A 20,698-nucleotide genomic window follows, 5' to 3' on the forward strand; every position below is an offset into this window, starting at 1 on the left:
GCTCGGGCTCCCTTCAATCCGCCGGGCGGGCGGCTCCCCATTGGCTCCCCGCCGCGGAGCTGAGGGTGCCGCGTTTGAATCGCGGGGCGACGGGGGCGGGCGGCCGGCGCTTGCCACGTTGCTGCCGGCGGTGGCGGCTCCGCGCGGCCCGGCCGGAAGGGGGAGAGGCTCGGCGAGGGACGGCGGCGGCGCCCGGCCATGGCCGGAGGCGGCCGCTGAGGGGAGGGGGAGCGGCTGGGCGGCTCGCCCGGGCCCCGCCGGGGGAAGGGAGAAGGGGGCGCGATGCTGGCCGGCAGCCTGGTGGAGGAGTTCGAGATCCGCGAGGATGAGCCCTGGTACGACCAGCAGGACCTGCAGCAAGGTGAGGCGGCGCGGCACGGGGCGGCACGGGGCGCGGGGAGCCGGCGGGGCGGCACCCGGGGGGTGCCCCCGGTGCGGTGACCCCCCGGCGGGGCGATCCCCGGAGGGGATGGGGTGGGCTCGGGCTGAAGCCGTCGGTGAGGGGCTCGGGGAGGCGGCGGTGGCGGTGGCAGCCCCGGCTCGCCTCGCCTCGCCCCGCCGCTGCAGCCCGCGGCTGCCTTTGTTCGCCGGGGCGAGGCGGGGAGGCGGCTGCCGGCGGCTGCACCTGGGCTGGGGCTGGCACCGGGACCGCAGGGGGCTGGCACCGGCGCCGTGGGGTGCTGAGGGCAGCCCGCCCTGCCGAGCCCACCCGAGGCGGTGGCACAGCCGGCACGCGGCGGGTGTAACCACGCCAAAAGTCTCCTGCGGCCACGACATGGAAGGAACGCGCGGCTTCCCGAGGAGCCTGCTGGCATTTACTTCTCGGTACCGGCCCTGCGTGTGTTTTAAAAGGCCGGCTGAGAGCGGTGAGGTGCCGTCCTGCGAGCCTGCCGCAGCCCCACGCGGGTTTTAGGGTTTCACGCCGCCACACGCTGCTTCTTGCTGCCCTGCTGTAAAGAAAGGTGCCTGTGGAAGCCCTCCCCGGTTAAGCGGTTTTCGTGCTGGGATCAGGCACCTGACAGCAGGAACTTCTTCTGAGACGGGAATAGGTCCCTAATTGTATGCTTTGGCTTTAAAATAGCTCGCTTCTCAACTATGTTTAGGGATTCTTTGCTCAAAAGAGATGTCTTCATGGCTGTAGGTTATAAACCAATTAATTTGAGTAAGATCCTGAAGCCATCCATGGTTTGCTGTCAAAAGGAAGAGAGTTGGAAACGTGAAGACGTGATTTAACTGTGTTTTTACAACATCAGCGTTTAGGGGGATAGAAGACCTACAAAGTGAGTTCCTGATGCAGACTGACTGACTTCTTGCCTTACTGATGTTTCTTAACTTCAATTTTTTTCTTTGTTTAAATGACCATAAAATCACCACTTGGCTCCCTGCTGTGAGCCAGAAGACAGTACTCCCTTCTAGAGGTCAGTGCGTTTTGAGGGCTGGTTTGTGCTCTCCCAGCAGTTGAACCATCTTTTTCTGAGGATTCTCTCTTACAAGCCCGAACGGAAGTGTCTGCTAGCCTTGCCAAAAGGGAAAGGAGGAAAATAATCTGATGGGCAAGTTGAAACACAAAGTACTCGTTCCTTAAGGGAGTGTTTGTAAAATGTTCCATTATACTCTGCTCCTGCAGTCTGAAAGATACTTTTCAACCCTCTAAAACTAAGCGATACCAGTGTATGTAAACAGAGGAGCAAGATTGCTTATCAAGGTCTCTTTGTACTTCTCACAACCCAAACAATCCGTGCGTGTCTGAGAACTGAGGAGCATGTTAGTGAGAAAACACAGGTTCTTAAACACTTAAGAAGCATCCTAAAACAAGCCTGTACTCCTTCTCAGCCTGTCTTTGAAACTGAAAATCAGGGTAGGGTTTCAGACGAACTTTGATGGTCTCTGTATGCACCAAAAGCTTTTGCCTTGACAATGGAGGTGGGCTTCTCTGGCATGCTGCTGTTGAAAACAGAAGGTTCGTGGAATTCTTCTAAGGATGGGAACAGCCATCCCTCCTCCTGCAAGATCCGTGTCTTGCTGCAGTGTGCTGACCTTTGAAAAAGAACTCTTTTATGATTGTTCTTCTTGCTGTTACTTGCTTTAATAAAACAGAGTAATCTGATCATGGAGGAGAGAATATACATCTCAGTAAGAAAAAGAAGGGTTTAATTTTACAGTTAAATAAACTTCAACCAGGCTTAACATATATCTTGCCCTACTAATGCCTTCTGCTTTTGAAAAGTACAACTTATTTTTAGATTGAAAATTATCTGAATCATTTTGTTATGTGGGTTATGAAATGTAGAAGAGAAGGATTTTGGTGCTATCTTCATCTTTTTCTCAATTACCGTAACACTGTCAAAAGAATTTGTGGGGAAGCGCTTGCAAATGAGGGCTTTGTAACACCACTGAAGACCTGTCACTGAAATCCTGTTCAGTTTAGAGATTCCTGATGCAGCTGTTAAGTGGCATGAGTAAGACTGATCAGGTTTATGAAAATCAGGTTCTTAAGATTTGTGCTTATGCAGTTTGCATTATTAAAAACCTCTCTGCTTACATCTTCATGTTGAAAAGGAAAAATGTGTAATTGTCTGTTGCAGGATTTAACTATTAGTTTACATAAATTTTAAACAGAAAATGCAGTGTGCTTCTAGTATTATACAGTGACTAAGACAAATGTAAACTAACTTCTGTATCAGGAGAACACGTTCTACATCTGACTTAAAATTTGCTCTTAGGGAATATAGGGAATAAAGGTACTTAATGTGGAAAAGCAGATGCAAAGTAAACTCTTAATTTTAGGAGAGGCCAGATTGTTGTTGCCTTTTCTAGGGGTAGCAGTTAGAGCTTCATTTCATGTTACTGAGCTCTTCCACTTGTCTTCTCCCCCTCAAAAACAAATTACCTTAATTACAAAATAGCATGCTTCTCCCCTAGTAACTCATTTGTGCTTCTGCCATGCTAATGAACAGATTGGGCATATAAGTACAGTGACATGAATTCTATTATTCGCATTGTGTTCAAAGTGCTGTGTGGTATGCACTCCTTGATTTAGTAGATGTGGGGGCATTTAAGAATGGAGCTATCTACTTCTAAATGTATTTAAACATCAAAACAAACTTTCACTTTGGGAAGGGAAATGGCAGCAAAATTCCATTATGCATTAAGTCTTTAACATAATCCTAAAATCCTCTCTAAAGCTCTTATTCTACTCTATTAAAATAAAAGAATGGACTATTTAGTCTTTGCCTCAAACGATGCCAATATTGTTGACGGGCTTTAAAGATTGTGGGTGTTAGTAAAGATTTGTGTAGTATGAGAACTTGTGAATCAGGACTCTGTTTTATATAGGATGAAAGATGGCTGGATTTGAAAACTCCAGTATTCTATGGTGTGATAGAACAAACAGCTTGGTGTTTGCTTTAGGAGTTTCTCTGTCCACAGATAAACAATATGTGAGCTTTGTTTTAAAATGGGAAAATCTTAAGCAGGATGCCTTAAGGTTTTCTTATCCAAATACTTTAAACCCTGGAAAAAGCTGTAAAATTGGCTGTTTCTTAACAAGTGGTGTAACAATGAAAGAGCTACGTGAGGATAAACTGCTCAGTGTAAACCAGCATGCAGTGGGGCTCCTAGTTCTATCAGGAGCTTGCATGCAATGTGACTTGAAATAATTTTGGTGGAATTTAAGAATGTGACTTTAAGGTAGGAAACAATGCACTGGAGCTGTAAAGAATGTGTAAAGAATACCACAGCTGCTGTTTGTCCAAACTTGGACATCTACAGCTTACAAAGACAAGTGAACAGGAACATTTGGCTGTTAGGTCTGAATTCAGTCCTTGGTTTATGCATCTAGATCAAGTAATCATTTTGGACAGGCTGCCAAACTGAAGGTTAGCACAAAACAATCTTGGAGCAGCATTCTGTCTACTGCAATGACTAGCTGATAAGGTAACTGGGAAAGGGCAGGAAAGAGGTAAGAAAACATGTTAAAACAAGGGCATTTTAATCAAATGCAAATGGGATGTGTTTTCTTGCCTTGCTGCAACTGCTGCTGATGCAGTACGTGCTTCTTGTACGTTGATTTAAGACTTCTTGAAGAGAATTTAATTTTTTCTTGAATTTCCTTCTGTTTCCTTTCCTTCCCATTGGTGATGCCTGTCTGATCTATGAGCAAACTAACAAGACTGTCATGCATGCAGGAGACAACATGGTCATGGTCCAGGTGACGGGAAGGAGGTGAAAAATAAGAGGCTTTCAAAATCTGCTAGATTTTGAACATGTAATAATACCCTGCACAGAGCAATTACTATTTTAACAATAACACTAGATAGATTTCATCACACAACGTTAAATTTTAAATTGTGTGTGTCTTTAAAGACAATGTTATAGAATATCTAGCAATACTTAAGCTGTGGAACAAATATCAAGGCAGCTCCCTTGAGGAAGGAACTGGGTGTTCAGATGACTTATTTCTTAATTCGAAACAACTCTAGCCACTGCACCCTGGAGGTGATTGAAGATGACTGAAGTGAAATAGAGATTAAGTGCCTGGGAATAAATGACACTTAAAATGATGTTTTGGAGCACATAAAGCAATTGCTGTCTCCTAGGTTTATGAGCTTGAAAAGCAGCATAGCTACATTTCTTTATTAGTTTTATGTCTTCCCATGTTCTTGTTTCACCATAAAGTATCTGAAATTTTAGTTCACCGCTTTGATCCTGTGTGACCTGAGCTCCTTGCTGAAGGGGTAATGGGGAAGAACAGCAAAGTAAATGAGAGTGCAGGCAGCTCTGGCCCAGGTCTAGCCTGATGGGTTTGCTTTTACCTTTACTTTTCTAAAACGTGATTGTTGTAAACATCGTGAAATGTAGTTGACAGACACCTCAAATAGAGATGCTGGTGCTGTACTGGGCAGGTGGAAGGAAGTGAAGAGAAGATGGCTGGCTGTGTCTGATGTGTGGCTGAAAGACCAAAGGAGGAACTAAGGAAGGTTCATGAAATAGGATTGATTACCTTCTAGGTTTTGTGTCTGACTTAGATTTACATTATAGGTGGTATCTGAATATTCTATGTAAGTATAAGCTAACTTACTTTTTGGGTACTGCAAATGACTTAGGTCAGTTACAACAGTAATAAAAAACACCTTGAGTATTTGATTAAAATGCTTTAAAAATAGATCATACTGTCAGCTCTGTAACGTGTGTACATATGACTTCTTTTTTAGATCTTCACCTTGCTGCTGAGCTTGGGAAGACACTACTGGACCGAAACACTGAATTAGAGGAATCTTTACAGCAAATGTATGCAACAAACCAAGAGCAACTGCAGGAGATAGAGGTAAATATTTAAGGGATCCAAGTGTTAAAGCATGTAGACATGCAACAGAATAGCACATAAGAGATCTGAGTTTCTTGACATCTGATTGACACTTTTAAGACAATCGCTGAGCAACTTTTAAGTACTTCTGATACCTCAAAAACATAGATAGGCTTTGACCATAGTTACAGCTGTTTGCTTCAGTAATGGAGTCTTTGTGCCACTAAACTTGTTGGATTTGTTTTATATAATGACAAAGGACTGGCATCTTTATATAGGAAAAGTTATTTCAGGAATCTTATTGCAAAATTTTGCTGGTCTTAATTTCATATTATTTTACCTCTTATGTGACAAATAAATTACTGCACTGAAATTTAAGTGCTTTACTAAAGCATGAAGAGATTTGAGTAAAATCTGAGGATATGTACTTCTTAAACTGAGCTGTGGTAAAGGGAACTAAAGTAAAGTTCAATTAAAAAAATCAGCAAGAAGAAACATTTAACTGGTACCTAAATGCAGAATGCAGTGGGTATATTTTTCTGTGGTTATCGGGTGAGGGATCAGTACCATCCTCTGGAAACACTCAGCTTTATGTTACTTGATGGAAAAACCTAACCATTTTTGGCAATGTCTTTTTTTTTTTTTTAACAGTGCTTATGTTCTTGCAGACATAGCATTTGTCAATGTAATGATTTTTTAGCTATTAAGAGGGCAATGCATGGTCTCTAATAATTAAATTTATTAAATATTCAGTACTTCTCTAACTGACAATATAATGGAAATGTAGTCCAGCATTTTAGTTTGGCTCTAGTATGAATCACAGGGACCAGGCTGTGACTGGTATATGCTAAATTCTTACAAAATATGAATTAATTCGTGTAAGTAGAACTTACGCTGTTACAGTATGTTTATTTTTGTACAGCTGCAACTTAAGACTTAAACATTTATCATTGTTATGAAGGTGCTATACAAATACTGTTCTACTTGAGGTATTCAAAAGAGGTGCAGATGGGGTGCTTAGAGACATGGTGTAGTGGCAGACTTGGCAGCGCTAGGTTAATGGTGGGACTTGATCTTAGAGGTCTTTTCCAACCTAAATGATTCTAGAATCAGCCATGTTGTTGGAAGCATTTAACACAGTTGCAGCATGTTTTGAAATAACACAGCATAACTTTGCAATCTGTAAGTGTCATATCTAGCATCTATGCTTGCTGTTTCCTTATCTTCCTAATTCTTAAAGTGCTCATCTCTGCAAGTAGAAGGTGGTCTTTCAGCTGTTCTTGGAGCTACTTTTCTCGGGTTTGGACTAGCTTTTTTTAGTGCAAATAAAGTAATGAAATTCTTTCTACCCCCCACCTCTACCCTCCCCAATAAATTCACTTCTTACAGGTAGAAAACTCTAAAACTTCTTCTTACAATGATTAAGAAGTCATTCTCAAATATGGTACTACCTTTTCTGCACTGAAAAGGAAGGGTCAAAGGCTTTTGGGATGCTTAAGATTATAGCTGGTATATTATATACTAACATATTAAGTGCTTTACAGCCTTGGATCATTATATCTGACCTCTGTGCTGACATGTGTGCCACCAACAAATCACTGTAGATGTAATAAATGCTGGAGTGAAAGGGCAACTTTATTGCTGTCTGAATGTTAGTTCTCGGCACTCAGACTTCAGGAATACTGACTCTCCTTTGTCATGTAGTAGAACAGAAGTCTCAGCTGCTGCTTCATGTTAGGTGCTCAGTTGCTGGGGAGGTGGAACAAATGCAAACTTCTAAGGTGTTACCACAGCTATGCTTTGTTTTCATGGCCTAGTTACAGCAGGCCAAGTTAATACGAACTCTGAAGATACTGGAGACACAAGGTGGATAAAACTGGTGCTTTTACATCTTCCATTCAGCTAAACCTTCTGCAAAACCCCACTGTGAGAAGTGGTAACATCTAATTCTGGTACCAAAACCTTGTTTCTGTGCTTGGTCACTCTTGTATTGCTGAACAGAATATGAAGATCTCTAGCTCCTTCTGAGAGTGACCAATAGGGAAAGTTAATCTGAAGTGGGTCACATTGGGATTCTGCTGCTAATCCATGAACTATTTTTGTGTAAATCCTCTGTCACGTGCTTACAGGCTGCAAAAGGATCTAGCCAACTGCTATCGTGTTGATCTTCTAGAAGTCTGTATGTAGCAGTTACTAGTCCTAGATTAATTTATAATCTGTTCTTAAATTGCCTAAAATGTAAACCCATCAATCTCTTAAGGAGGTAAAAGGTTAAGTAGAACATTACATAAGCACATACTGAAAACTTCCAAAGAGAGGTAGTTCTGCCTCGAAGTCCAATGGTTGTTCATACTTACCAGTGAGTAGCATGCAGTAAGAATATATTGCAAGAAGTAAATTCTGTATAACAACAAAGTATTTCAGAATTAAAGGATTTTTTTGTTGTTGTTTTCAAGCCTGTTTAATACAAACTTTTTTTTTCTGAAGGGGCTCAGTCCTACGCTATGTGAGACCATATAAGGCACTTGTATTAAGAGTCCTCGGTTATTGTTAACTTCTTATGCTGAGAATTCCAGGCTTTCTGAAATTATTCTAGACACTTAACAGGCTATTTTGGTAACTGTAAGACTAAAGAGGACTAAAATGAGACCACTTTGTTTGGAGTTTTATTTTAAAAAAAAAAAAAGATTCTTGGTATTACAGTAACTGGAGTTCCCTATGAGAAATTAAAGAGTGAATCCAAAAGTTTGGTTTTACTTCCTGACACACAGTAGTCCACAAACTCTCTTGAGTATGACCACAATCTAAATTGTGTTTTGCTGAAACTAATGCTGCTTCAAAATGGAAAAACTTAGGCCAGTTGAAAAAAATACATAGTGCCACCCAATATTTCAGTTTTAATGCTAAGAAAACTGTTGGGTCAACATCATTACAAAACTTCTGATGGAGCCCACTGCAGCTTTTAGAAAGATCCAGTGGATAGTTAAGGGCTGTGTTGAAATTGGGATTTGTGGCTGTATTAGTGATGACTGCACTACAGACAAACCCAGTAAAGAAGACATGGGTACTGGCTAACAGCTTAGCTGCAGCAAGGATAGATAAAGGAAAAAAAACATAGCACAAACAAACCAAACTCGTCTGGGTAAAAGGCTGGCTGATCAGCCTGTGTTGACCTCAGTGACAAAGGCAAGCTAGCTAGCTGAGCTCTGATGGCACCTTTACAACTGTATGTTTTCCAAAGCAACCACTGGAATCTCTGTATTTCTGAAACTTAGTAGTTTTTTTAGTCAGTGTGAATAAAAGTGCAGAATAGTAGCTCTATCAGTGTTTCAAGTGCAGACTAGTAACAGCAGTATTGTCTTGCAGTATCTCACAAAGCAAGTGGAGCTCTTACGTCAAATGAACGATCAACACGCAAAAGTCTATGAGCAGCTGGATGTGACAGCAAGAGAACTAGAGGACACTAATCAAAAACTAGTTGCGGAGAGCAGAGCTTCACAACAAAAGATACTAAGGTAACAAACTTAGGCTGGATCCTCTTTTCTCCCCTCTGCTCCCAACTGTTAATATGGAAAAGAGCAGGCCAAGCATGTTTGTGCAGTTACTGAATGGCTGTTTCTTTCTTGTGTTGTTCTACAACACTCTTAAATTGATAACTTTATTTAAAAGTGTTTTGTGGCCAAAGAGCAGAAATTGCAATATGAGGGGATGAGAGCTTTATCTCGTGTCCTTGACTGAACAGTCAAATGTTTTAACAGCAGTCCTTCACTTTTAGCTTGACAGAGACTATTGAAAATCTGCAAATGCACATAGATGACCTTCAAAGACAAGTAGAAGAACTGAAAAAGTCTGGACGAGGCCGGATGAGCCATGAGAGATCTGACCAGCCAAGATCAATGCATAGTTTCTCGTGTTTGAAGGAGCTGTATGACCTTCGCCAGTAAGACTCTTGCCTTGCATAGCAAACAAAATACTGAAATTATTTTAAGCAAAGTTTCAAAAACTAGAAACAAGCACAGATGTCAAGGAAGCTAGCAGAAAAGCATCTTATGTTCACAGCTAGCAAAATATCTCTGCAGTCCTGCATTATGTGGTGTTGCCACTGCTTGTGGCATGCTTCTGGTTGCAGACTGTAATAGCCTTTGTGGAAGAGGAACTGTACGTTCTACTCTCTTATCTTGAAAGTTTCTGCCCCAAAGTTTCTAAGCATATCAAATCGTAGCCCAGAACATCTTACAAAGATTTGAACCTCCTTCTTTTCAGTCAGATAAAGCGCCAACAGATAATTACTAGATAAACATCCTAAACAATCTTTTCTGTAACTTACCCTTTTCTTGGACATCTGTGGGCATCTTGTCTTCAAGGAAGGTGGAATTACTGCAGTAGCTTTGCTGAATTTAAGCTGGTTAAAATGGTGCTTAAACTGGTAAAATGGTGCCTGGAGCTCTGGGCTGCTTCTTAATTTTGAGCAGTTCTACCCAGCTGAACTGCTTTTGTATGCCTATCAAAAGTCACCTGGGGTAAAAACTCAGTCTAGCTTCAGTCCTAGAAGGTAACATCAGAAGTGAAGCACCTTTACAGACAGGGAGAACAGGATTTTTTGTCTGCTCTTCCAGTACTACATGGAAGTAGGACTGCAGAATAAACAATCTCTGCATCCAAAATTGTTATTTCTTGACATTTCAAAAGATAAGTATGTGGCTTCTTTCAAACTGCCAAAGGCTTGTGGCTACAGAATTGCCTTGTCTTTTTTGAAGCTTGTTTCCACACTCAACCGTGATGCAAGTTGTAAGAGTGGAAAGCTGTGGGAAAAAGATTTGAAGGGTCAGAAGGTATTACATGATACATGAGTATTTTTTTTAAACTTAAATTCTAGACCTAGTTATTCAGTAAGCTGATCTGTAACTTGAAACTGTTAAAAAGCTGCCATTCTGCTAGAGGGGGAAGGCTTGATGGCACATGAAGTATTTACAAACTCCCTTCGTGATTATTAAACGGACTGATAGGTTAGCAAAATGACTGCTATGTATACTTTGAGATATGTTAGCATTCAGTTTAAGTCTGTCACGAGTTACCTAGGACAGGAAAACTTTAGGTGTGGTCAGCTGTATTTCCTACACTTCATACTACTTTTGTGTTTGTTTCTGCAGGTATTTTGTTTATGATCATGTGTTTGCAGAAAAGATAACTTCAATGGATACTCAGCTAAGTCCTCTAGAAGAAGAAAATGAGAACTTAAAAAAGGCAGTTACAGTTCTGCAAGCCCAACTTAACCTAGAAAAAGAGAAGAGGATAACCATGGAAGAGGAATATAGTCTTGTAGTAAAAGAAAACTGTGACCTTGAACAGAGGCTTGTTGATATAGACTTGTATCGGGCTCGTGCAGAGGAGTTGGAAGTGGAAGTAGCTGAAATGCGCCAAATACTTCAGTCTGAAAACACATTCCATAATGCAGAGAAATTGGTGCCAGAATCATTTTTCATTTCATTCAAGGAATCCTTAGAAAGGGAGTTTGGTCAGAGCCCAGCAGATGATGGACTTCTGACTGTATGTGAGCTTGACAAGAAGGCATTGAAGCGGAGCAGTAGTGAAACTTTCCTAAGTAGCGCTGCAGAGGGAGACATTCTAAGGGGCCACGAAGAAACGTGTATTAGGAGAGCTGAAGCTGTGAAGCAGCGAGGAATCTCTGTGCTTAATGAAGTTGATGCTCAGTATAATGCCCTGAAAGTGAAGTATGAGGAACTTTTAAAGAAGTGTCAAATCGATGAAGATTCTTTGAAACACAAGGCTGTACAAACACTGAAGCAGTATTCCAAAGACCTTAATGTGGGAAATACCCAGTATGATCTTTCAGCTAGCAATCAAGAATTCACAAATGTGGAGCTAAGTGACTCTCCTGCAAATGCTCCTCCTGAATATAAAGCACTCTTCAAGGAGATCTTTAGCTGTATCAAAAAAACAAAGGAAGAAATAGATGAACACAGATCTAAGTACAAGTCCCTCTCTTCTCAACCCTAACACTGGACTTTCTGATGACCCATTTTCTGTTGACTAATCTGTTATTCAAAGAGGGGAAAACCTTTATACAAATGTCAAAAGACCCCTTATACTGTTTCTTTTAGCACTCAAAATGAATGTTTTCAATTGGTTTGTAGACATGTAGTTAACAAGCTGGTTAGACTAGCAGTCTCCTTGTACCTATGTAGCAATAGATTTAATGTTGTTTAGCACTGTCACACAAACCAGTGGTTGGAAAGCAAACAAACATCATAGCTTAATACTACACTACTTCATACTACACAATGTCTGTCCAGAGTAGTAATTGACACTAGTTTCCCTAGTCCACTTCATATTAACAGAGCTAAGAAATCTGTTCAGTACTTCTCACAAGGAACCAGGCTATAAAGCTTTTCTTTGGCTTGCAGGTGATGACCTAGCCCTGTAACTAAGTAAAACGATGTAGAAAATGAACAGAAACAAAGCCCCTGACCAGTATCATGGGCAGCCTCTCCTTGAGTCTTGAGAATGAAGTGAACAGTCTAGCTGAACTTGCTTTGGCAGGGAGGTGGAGAGCGGGCACAGCAGCTTGCACTGTGCTTGGCTTAAGTTAATACCACGTTTTCACATGCACTAAGCTCTCCCACAGGTTGGTATAAATGTCTTACTAAGAAAGGATTTGACAAAGTTTGTGTGGCTTCTAGGTATGGTTTCTTATATAGGGAACTTTGTCTTAAGGCAAGATACTGTGAATTGATTATGTATGTTATTTGGGACCTACTGTTCTTTTTTGGTGGAATGCCTGCAAAGTACATACATTTGTGTATTTGGTAAGATAGAAAGTTGCAATTTAGCTATTTAACTTTAGCAGTAGCATTGATATAGTGGAATAGCTTTTAAGCCTACATACCACAAGCTCCCAGTGCTTGAAGGAGACAGGTCAGGTAAAACCTTATATGGGTTTGTCTGTTGCTTCCATTGTCAACTTCTGTGGACCTATTCCATGCTGCCTATGGGGTGGATGCAACACTGCCAGAACATATCCTTCTGAAAACAGGGGCCCATGTTCTTGTTCTTCCTCTCCTTCTCCATTCCCTAATAATAAGTTCAAAGGTTTTCAAACTCTGGAAAACAAAACATGAAGATGTTCTTTAAAACTGCTTTGAAGTGTGAAGAATGGGGGAAAAAAAAGCTAAGCAATTAAGGAGAAAGAGGGCACCAGGAGAGGCGACATCCTTCTTATAAAGTGTCTCTAAGTTAATTTGTTCAACTGTTCTTGGGAACCACCTACTTATTGCCTTGTCTGAGTTGCTGCAATACACCAAACAGTTGAAAGCGTGTTGACAATTTCTCAGCTCTAGTTCAGCTGCTATTACAGTTCTGTCTGCCTTATGTACCCTGTTAAGCTTGTGTATAGCTGTCCTTCAGTTGCAGTATTAAGACTTCATATTGTGGGAATTTCTCAAAAACATGTTGCATTCTTTAAAATTATTTAAAAATGGGAATCTGAATGTTGTGAATATTTTTCTAAGCAAATAAATAAGCCAGTCAAGCTACATGTGTAACTAGTAATTCTACCTATCTGTGCCAATCAGGAAACTCTGCAGATGGTACCTGCACTATCTAGTCTTGCAATCTTTCCATGATAGCTCAGATAGAGTTCCCATTACATTTGCACTAAAAAAAAAAAAGCACTAAAAGGAAAAGGATAGGTGTGCCTGGGATAGAAAGCCAGAGGCAACTAAGTGGTTTCTATTTGTTTTGTTGTGATTTTTTTTTTCCAAAAAGTGTGTGAGGGGTGGAAGGCAGGAAAGCTGCTCTTCTGCCATTAGGTTAACTATATTGTTACTGTTTCCCTAATAGTTGGGTCCTCATCATCTAGAGACCTGCTGCTGGAAAGGAGTAAGAGAAAGCTGTAATGTTGTTAGTCACAAGCCATTTACTGCTGACACTGCTCACCTCTTCAGGGGAAGGGGATCCACACCTGAGACACCAGCAGTTATGTAATAGCAACTTGGAATGTCTGGTTAAATAGGTGATCTTTAGTAGTTTAATGCTGTTTGCTAACAGAGCACATTCTATATACTTTTGCACCCTTTGAAAATATTCCAAGTGTTCTTAAATTTCCGGAGAACTATTTAATTCTTCTGTAGTGTAACTTGCCCTTGCCCACCTGTGCCACTGCTGAAGTATATCACAGTACAGCCAGAGCTTAACACATTTATTCTGTAATAAACTCCAAGGCTGTGGTCTTTTGTAACTTCACTCATACTGTGGCTTCCCCAGGGAGAGGCTTTATATAAACAACTGTAGGTTACTGCTACAGCAACAAGGTCATACTAGGTAAGTGTCAAGACATGGATGCACAGAGGACACAGGCTGCAAAAGCTGGCTGAACTTAAGTGCTGCCCAGTTACATTTAAGTAGCTAATAAACTACACTAGCATATGAACTCAGGTAGAGTTTTAGCAGTTTAAAAGTGTTTTCCACAGAAGTGTGAAATGCTGTAAGTATGCCAAATGTTACGCTTGGGCCAATCTTCTCTGGCTTAACTACGTTAATCGGTTTATTTTTGTCAACAACTGAGTCTTTTCTGAGCATAAGTAGATGAAGCTAATAGAATCTACTTGAGCTTCTCATGTGATGGAAATTATAGCAAACAAAAACCAGTAAAAAAGTAACCCTGCTCTAAAACTCCTCCAGTAGGGCATTCCTTATCTTACTGCAGTTAGGCTTAAATGATAAACCTAGAACAGAAAAAAATCTCGGTTACTATACCTTGTGCAACAGGCTTTCATCTTGACAGCCACCTCTAAGCACCCCCTAAAGAACATGATGCAAGCAGAATAATGTAAAGCAAGTTAAGAGGTAGTTTACTATCTACTTGTAAGGTCTACTAAAAACATTCCTGACCTTTCTTTCCTCTGAAAGCCTTTGGTCTCTAAAAGGAGCAAGGATAGTTTCCATTTCTTCCTGGACAAACAAGGCAGGGTACAGCAATATGCCACAGCTGACCTTCAAGATAAAGTTTTATTTTTTAAAAAATTACACAAAATAGAGGTTTTACATTGTTGCCAAGTGGGATAACTACAGCTGGATGCCTTCTGTGTGGTGCACTTACCTTGCTGTATTTGCACATAATGCAAAAAATCCCTCCAACAAAACCCACATCAATGCACAAAATCCAGTAGTTGTTCCACATCTGTTTCAAGTGTAAGTTCTTTTGCCAGTTCATTTCACATACAACAGGTGAGAACAATTGCTATGTAGTACAGAGTTTAGAGACAATGATTTTGTCACCCACCCCCCGGCCCTGACCTTTCCACGAACATCACTATCTCCTCTCCTCTTTACAAAGAGAGCTGCAAGGGCTATTATTATAATGCTCAGACTAATGTATGAGCATCTAGGTATTTAACAAAAAATGGGATGTTTGTAAACAATTTTATTGGCATTACTTACAAAATAAAATATTAGACCATGATTTTTCTATCATGTCTGTGTCAGTATATGGTTTTATTTTATTATAATGAAACAGAAGGAGAAGCAAAATACATTAGAAATTCCAGATTAATCAAACTGCAGACAGGGTCCCATGTTGTCTTCCTAGTTGCTCTCTGCGCCTAGGTGGCCATGCAAACGTATGTGTGAGTATGTTGTGATGTCAGTGACTGTCTTTCTCCAATGCCCATGTGCCCCAAAGTAGGTCAGATCCTGCCCCACACTCCCAAGGCCATGGCATTACTGTCTGTGCCGCCCACCGCAGGTTTCCTCTTTCATCCTGGAGAACATCTGAAGTAACGGAACTGCTGACACCGCTGTCAGGACTGCACAGTCCCTTTAAGATACCACATCCCACCGTAGCTCACACAGCAGTCCTGGGGGGGGGAAAAGGGAAAGTCCGTCAGCACCCACAGCACCGAGCTATGCTTCTCAGGGACTACGCACAGTAAGTTGTGCCCTGCCTGTTTTGGGAACCATTACTGGCTTTGTGACAGTAAATGTTATCAGTAAGTCCCTCCAGAGCACAAATGAGAGCATAAATGAAGAGCTGCAGGTTGTCTCTACCCTGAGGATCACATAACTTAAATTAAGATGACAGACACGGGGGGAAGGCTGAGAGGACACAAGCAGGATAAACAATGTGATGGCAGCAAGAAGCCATGCTTTTTGGGGGGAGGAAATGGAGGGAATTGTGCAGAAGCCAGCTTAGGAAAGGCTGAGGAGAGAGGTGAGGACAAGAGGAACTGAGGGGTAGACACAGGCTCAGGTGAACACAGAAACAGAGAGAAGGGCTGAAGCACACAGCACCAAAGCTGAAGCCTTACAAGAAGCCATATTCTATGATAATCAAGTGTCAAACCTCAGAACCGTACTTTGGTATTCTGACCACGTCTGCTATGCTTACAGCTGGTAAGCACCACAGCAAAGGAGCTCAGTAAGTGGGTTTTCTTGTGGTTCAGTTTCTCATTTCTATTAAATGAACACCAGGTCTCTTGAGTTCTAAGCTAATAGCTTCTCTTTCTTTTGCTCCTACCCTGCCATTTAGGTAATTCAACACAACTTAAGAACTGCTACAGAATTGATACTGTGGAACTTAAATGGAAAAAAAAAAAGTTCTTAATTCTTGGGATTTAAAGCCAAACACTCTACAAATAAGAAATCAAGTGCAGAGGCTAGAAAGAGGGTTTGCCGTCTTGATCTGCAGATGCAAAAATACAAACCCTGTCTGTCTCTTCTGCTGGGTATTAGAAAAAAAAAGGAAAAAGGAGCACATGCAGCTGGGGAAATAGTCAACAAAACCAATTTCATTCAAAGTGGAATCCAATCTCTCATGGTTTAAAGAAGCCAGAAAAGTTTCCTGTTTCATTAAATCATCCTTTCAACATTTATTTCAGAAACAAAGAATTTCAAATGCTTCTGTGACAAATGTACTAAAAACAAAGAGTCTGACACTGCACAAGGCTGGCTGCACGATGACTTTTATATAAACTTTTATATAAACTTTATATAAACTTTTATATATACTTTTATATAAACAGTACCCAGTTTGTTAAGGGAAAGTATTTTTTTCCCAAAATAGATTATTTGTTAAGTAGCAACATCATTGTGAAAACTAATGCCAGTACATTGTCTAGATGTTTTGGGAGAGCTGATATTGGAGCTCATCTGGTTGCTTGACAAACCTTCCAGCAGAGGCGAGCCACACGAAATACCGTCTTGATTACCAGGCAGAAATGTCTGAGCTTATTTTCATACTAAGACCAGGTTCTTTCAAGCAAGACCAGTTTGCTTACTGTCACAGCAACAGATCTGTAATTTTTCGTATATGCTATTACTCTGCTTACAGATCCCAACACACTTAAGCACTTGACTTATTGAAGCGGGTGATGGTGAGGAAAGGCCCAGCAACAGTGATTAAAGCGTTACACTAGTTGGTAGCGTTCTGCTTAGCCATCCTGCATCGCTTCTAAGGTTTGTCAATCATGGCCCGTGCGGTCTATATACCTTAAGCTTCTTTAGAAAGTAAATGGCTCATCTTCAAAGACAGAGATGAAAGGTTTCAAATAAACATTCACTATGAAATGTGTTAACTAGTACTTTGTATGCTTGTTTTGGCTAGGGTTTTGCTCTCTACATTGCTCTAAGTCCTACTATAGAATAAAATGCATTTCCTTCTGAATAGATGGCACTTGTGTTCTTTAGCATTAACCAACAGCAGGCAGCTGGTACGCTTAGAACACTGTACTGAACACTCCCACCACCTTAATGTTTAACTCCACAATATTTAGTGTTTAGGTGCACTTCTTTTAAAAAATAACTCTGATGTACGACATTTACTGAGCTCTACTCCCTGGTGATCCTAGATCAGAAATAGGGATTTGCTGCAATAATGCCAAATAACATGGAAATCACAATCACTACTCTTCAAAGGGAAAGAAGGTAGAATGACACAAGTGCTAGTTTTAAGAAAACAGGCTGAAAACCAGGCTCTGTCCACATTCCAACAGCAATTGTTCTAGCATCACGTTCACTTGTCAGCTCAAGGTAAAATATCCCTTGGTCAAACCAAAGCATTAAAAATTCATGCATTAATTGGATCAAAACCACAACTGAACAGAAACTTACCTTTAACACTCTATCCAACTCCTGCTTGTTTACATCTTCTCCGCATTCTTGACTCAGCTGATTCTGAATGACATTTCTGCGCACTCGATAATTTCTTGAAAAGATTTCAAGCAAGACTTGGCGATGCTTTAGAAGAAAAATTATCATTAATATAAAAGGAACAAACATTTTTAGCTTTCTATACAACAAAACTGCATGTGCACTAGTCTGTACGAAGCTTTCACTGAACTGCATTAGAGGATTCTTGCTTCATAATCTTGAAACTTTATCCCCTCCCATTTATATCTGCTGTCTATTAGGTCTGCTCCTATTTTCTTAGGGCACTACAGGGATCTCTCCAGACCCCATCTCTGCCCTGTCTGTCACAGGATCTGCACCTATCCTGGAACCTGGGGCACCTCCAAGGGCACGAAACATGTTGAAAAAGGAGCTTTGACTTACTCCTCTCAAATGCTTCTCACGTAACTCGTAGTCAGCTCCAGCCAGAAGGCTGGATACTGCTTTTTCTCTACAACAATGCATAAGCCTTCCCTATAAACACTGATTTAGGTCACGGACACAGCAATTATATTGCCCATCTATACTTTGTTAGCTTGCCTTTCCTTCCACTTCATTTACTCTGATATCAATTAAAACTCAAGAGATGCTCACATATGCTCTAATCATTTCCTATTCTAAATATAAACAGATGCACCAGGTATCAGCATCCTATAATCACTGGTTAATGTATTACCATCAGCAAAAAAAAAAGAAGAAAATTGGACTGGATCCCAGTGTAAGGCCGGCATTCTAGTATTCTTCTCTTCACAGGTTCAGCATTATGTGCATTCCACTGAGTTAAGTTAGTTACTAACTTATATTACCATTACCAACATATAATGTTGCTGTCCACACCACTTGGTCTTGATACAATGATGATCAACCTGTGATCTGAGAGCTTCCTCTCAGCTGGAGAGTTTTGAGTGGTACTGAAAACTGGAGACTTCCTTAGGGAAAGGGTAAAGAAACAACCTGCTCTACCACTTGAGGAAACACAAATTCAACCACTGCCAAACGCTTGCTAACCATGTATTTGGAAGTGTCACTTTCTTTTTTTGCCTTTACCTGATCATAAGTGTCACCGGCTTCCCAAAGTGCATAAACCTTTAGTTCATCTGGTGAAGCAGCAGTCTGTGGAGGAAACTGAGAACAAGAGGCTGTTAAAAATAACTACCTATTTAATGAGTTCTGCCTAATGATTCTACGATACAGTATCCCTTGACATCTATCAGCGAATCAAAAATGTTGTGGCCACGTAATGAGAACTGCTGAAACAACAAAAGCTCCTCTCCCACCCCACACTCAAAGGAGTAACCTCCCTCTGGCAGCCCCTGTGCCTGCACAAGCATGGCGCATCCTGCAGCCATGGAACATGAGCCACGTGTAACCCATCCTGCAGCACACAGACCCCAGACGAGGGGGTAATTATGGCCTAGAGAATGGGACAAGCACTCCGGTGTGCATCCTGATGTGTGCCTTGGTACGTCCAAGCGATGTCTGACTGATGATGCTTCTGGTCACACTGGGGTGATCCTCAGCAGCATGACAGGCACACCACCAACCATTTCAGAGCTTTAAAATGGGGCTGCTGGGCACTCTAGGACTCCATGAATAGGGGACATGGGCACAGTTTCCTGTTGGAGAGAGGACAACCACCAAGAGCCAGAAGACCAATGCCAGGGCTTGCACCTCAGCCAGTATTTCACTACAAGATGTATAGGATTTTCTTGTCAGCAGCATTGTTTCCAGAACACCCAAAGCATTATTCAACTGAGCATCAAGTGCACTACAGGGTCTTTCTGGAGATTTTTAAGTCTACAGTGGCAAGTTTTAGACATTCAGACTCTAACCTGGATGTATCTGCTTCACTGCTCCCAGGCTGGCGTGACTGACAAGCACTGTGCTTCTGCTGCATTTGTGATCTCTGCTCTGAGACAGACTACAGGACTCCTGAAGACTGAACACTGATGGAGAGTGAACCAGACACCTGCTCATTTCAGGCTCCAAAAATTAAGTGTTATTTTTTTCCCCCCATGTGCCAAGCTAAGGAAACACCGTTTGTTTTTTCTGAAGCAGAGGCCTCATGCCCCTGCACACAGGAGGGAATGCAACTGCCTCTCCTCCATGTTCCAAACTCCTCAAAAAAAAAACAGAATACCGTCCCTTTGCCTTATCATCTCCCCTTGGAACAGTGACTAACAAGCAATGCTGGAATATGCCTTCACTCCTGACATGTCTCTTCCTGTCTGTCACTAACAATTTATTCCTTGCTAACCACCCAGACGACCTAAATCAATCATCTCTGAAAAGCTAACAAGCCCGTCCTGATTGTTCCAGTATTCCACAATCCTGGCTGCTGGTACAAAACACACCTTTCTTCCCAGCCTCTCCCACACCACGCCAAGAGACTTGTGCATCGCAGAGTGAAAGATCAGCCTCTCCTTTCACACAATGCCTCTGATCTTATTGCAGAGAAGCATTTTGTCCAGCAGGATTAGCAGCTTTAGCTCCCATATTGGCCCAAACAGCTGGAATATAACAAGGTTTTGTACTTGGTTCAGAGGCAGGATTCGGGTTTATTAGGCTCGTAACACCTGACATACTTCTCATATGGACACTCCATGTACTGAGGAGTACAACCTCTTGTATGCTTTCAGCACAGATAAAATCAAACCCTTTAACCTCTCTCCTGACAGCTGCAGCAGGAGAAGCAAACTGCAGGGCAGCATTAGCACCAAGCTACGCGCTGCCTCGCTCTGGGAAAGCCACCAGTGCAAACTCCTGCCTCAGCCACGCTGGAACACGGCTGCACTTATCTGGCCATTCAGCAAGGAAACGGCCTCCAAATCAACACAATACTTATTTGGGAAAAAACACAGAACCTCCTCGCCTTGCCCAGCCCCACTCCGTAAACTGCTGCAAACACTGGTGCCAGCAGCTCCCTGCTTGCTTGCTGCTGTCACTGCTGGTCCTCAGGGGAGGGAAATGCCACCAAGGGCTCTTCAGAGAGACGTGCTGCTCTGTCCAGCTGTCCTGCCTTCCCATGCACGCTCTCTGCGATGTTCATTATCTGAGCCTCTCCAGTCTCACCTTGAAACAGCCCTCCACTGCCTTAAAGCCCTTCTTTATAACCTTCGCCCCACGCCCTTCCTGCTGTGAGCCCCCAGAGCCATTGCAGGGCTTTTGGACGACTTGCTGCCCGTGTCCCAGGGCCGCCACGTTACAAGG

General features: G+C 41.9%; 2 protein-coding genes across 3 annotated transcripts in view; one reads left to right on the forward strand and one right to left on the reverse strand.

Moving 5' to 3' along the window:
• The first annotated feature begins 133 nt into the window (after positions 1-133).
• On the forward strand, positions 134-14,783 carry CDR2 (cerebellar degeneration related protein 2). The gene is made up of 5 exons (XM_083800383.1): positions 134-361; positions 5,214-5,326; positions 8,672-8,820; positions 9,081-9,245; positions 10,456-14,783. Exons 1-5 carry the CDS (start codon positions 283-285, stop codon positions 11,321-11,323), a joined length of 1,374 nt encoding a protein of 457 aa, XP_083656509.1. The 5' UTR covers positions 134-282; the 3' UTR covers positions 11,324-14,783.
• Positions 14,784-14,785: 2 nt separating this feature from the next.
• The window catches only part of POLR3E (RNA polymerase III subunit E), a 29,579-nt gene continuing 23,666 nt past the window's right edge, over positions 14,786-20,698 (reverse strand). For both annotated transcript variants that reach the window (XM_083800360.1, XM_083800361.1), the window contains 3 exons: positions 18,536-18,613; positions 17,432-17,557; positions 14,786-15,180 (listed from right to left, as the gene is read on the reverse strand). In XM_083800360.1, the coding sequence (XP_083656486.1) occupies positions 15,124-15,180; positions 17,432-17,557; positions 18,536-18,613 (261 nt within the window). In that variant the 3' untranslated portion in view covers positions 14,786-15,123. The remainder of the gene's footprint in view (positions 15,181-17,431; positions 17,558-18,535; positions 18,614-20,698) is intronic.

This window comes from Anser anser, assembly GCF_964211835.1.
Source record: "Anser anser genome assembly, chromosome: 15".
NCBI classification, from domain to species: Eukaryota; Metazoa; Chordata; class Aves; order Anseriformes; family Anatidae; genus Anser; species Anser anser.

Excerpts from the sequence above, each read along its gene's own strand:
- CDR2 (XM_083800383.1), top strand. The coding sequence starts at position 283 with ATGCTGGCCGGCAGCCTGGTGGAGGAGTTCGAGATCCGCGAGGATGAG. Across the intron at positions 5,327-8,671 it reads AGCAACTGCAGGAGATAGAG|TATCTCACAAAGCAAGTGGA; the intron begins GTAAATATTTAA and ends ATTGTCTTGCAG. Across the intron at positions 9,246-10,455 it reads GAGCTGTATGACCTTCGCCA|GTATTTTGTTTATGATCATG; the intron begins GTAAGACTCTTG and ends TTGTTTCTGCAG.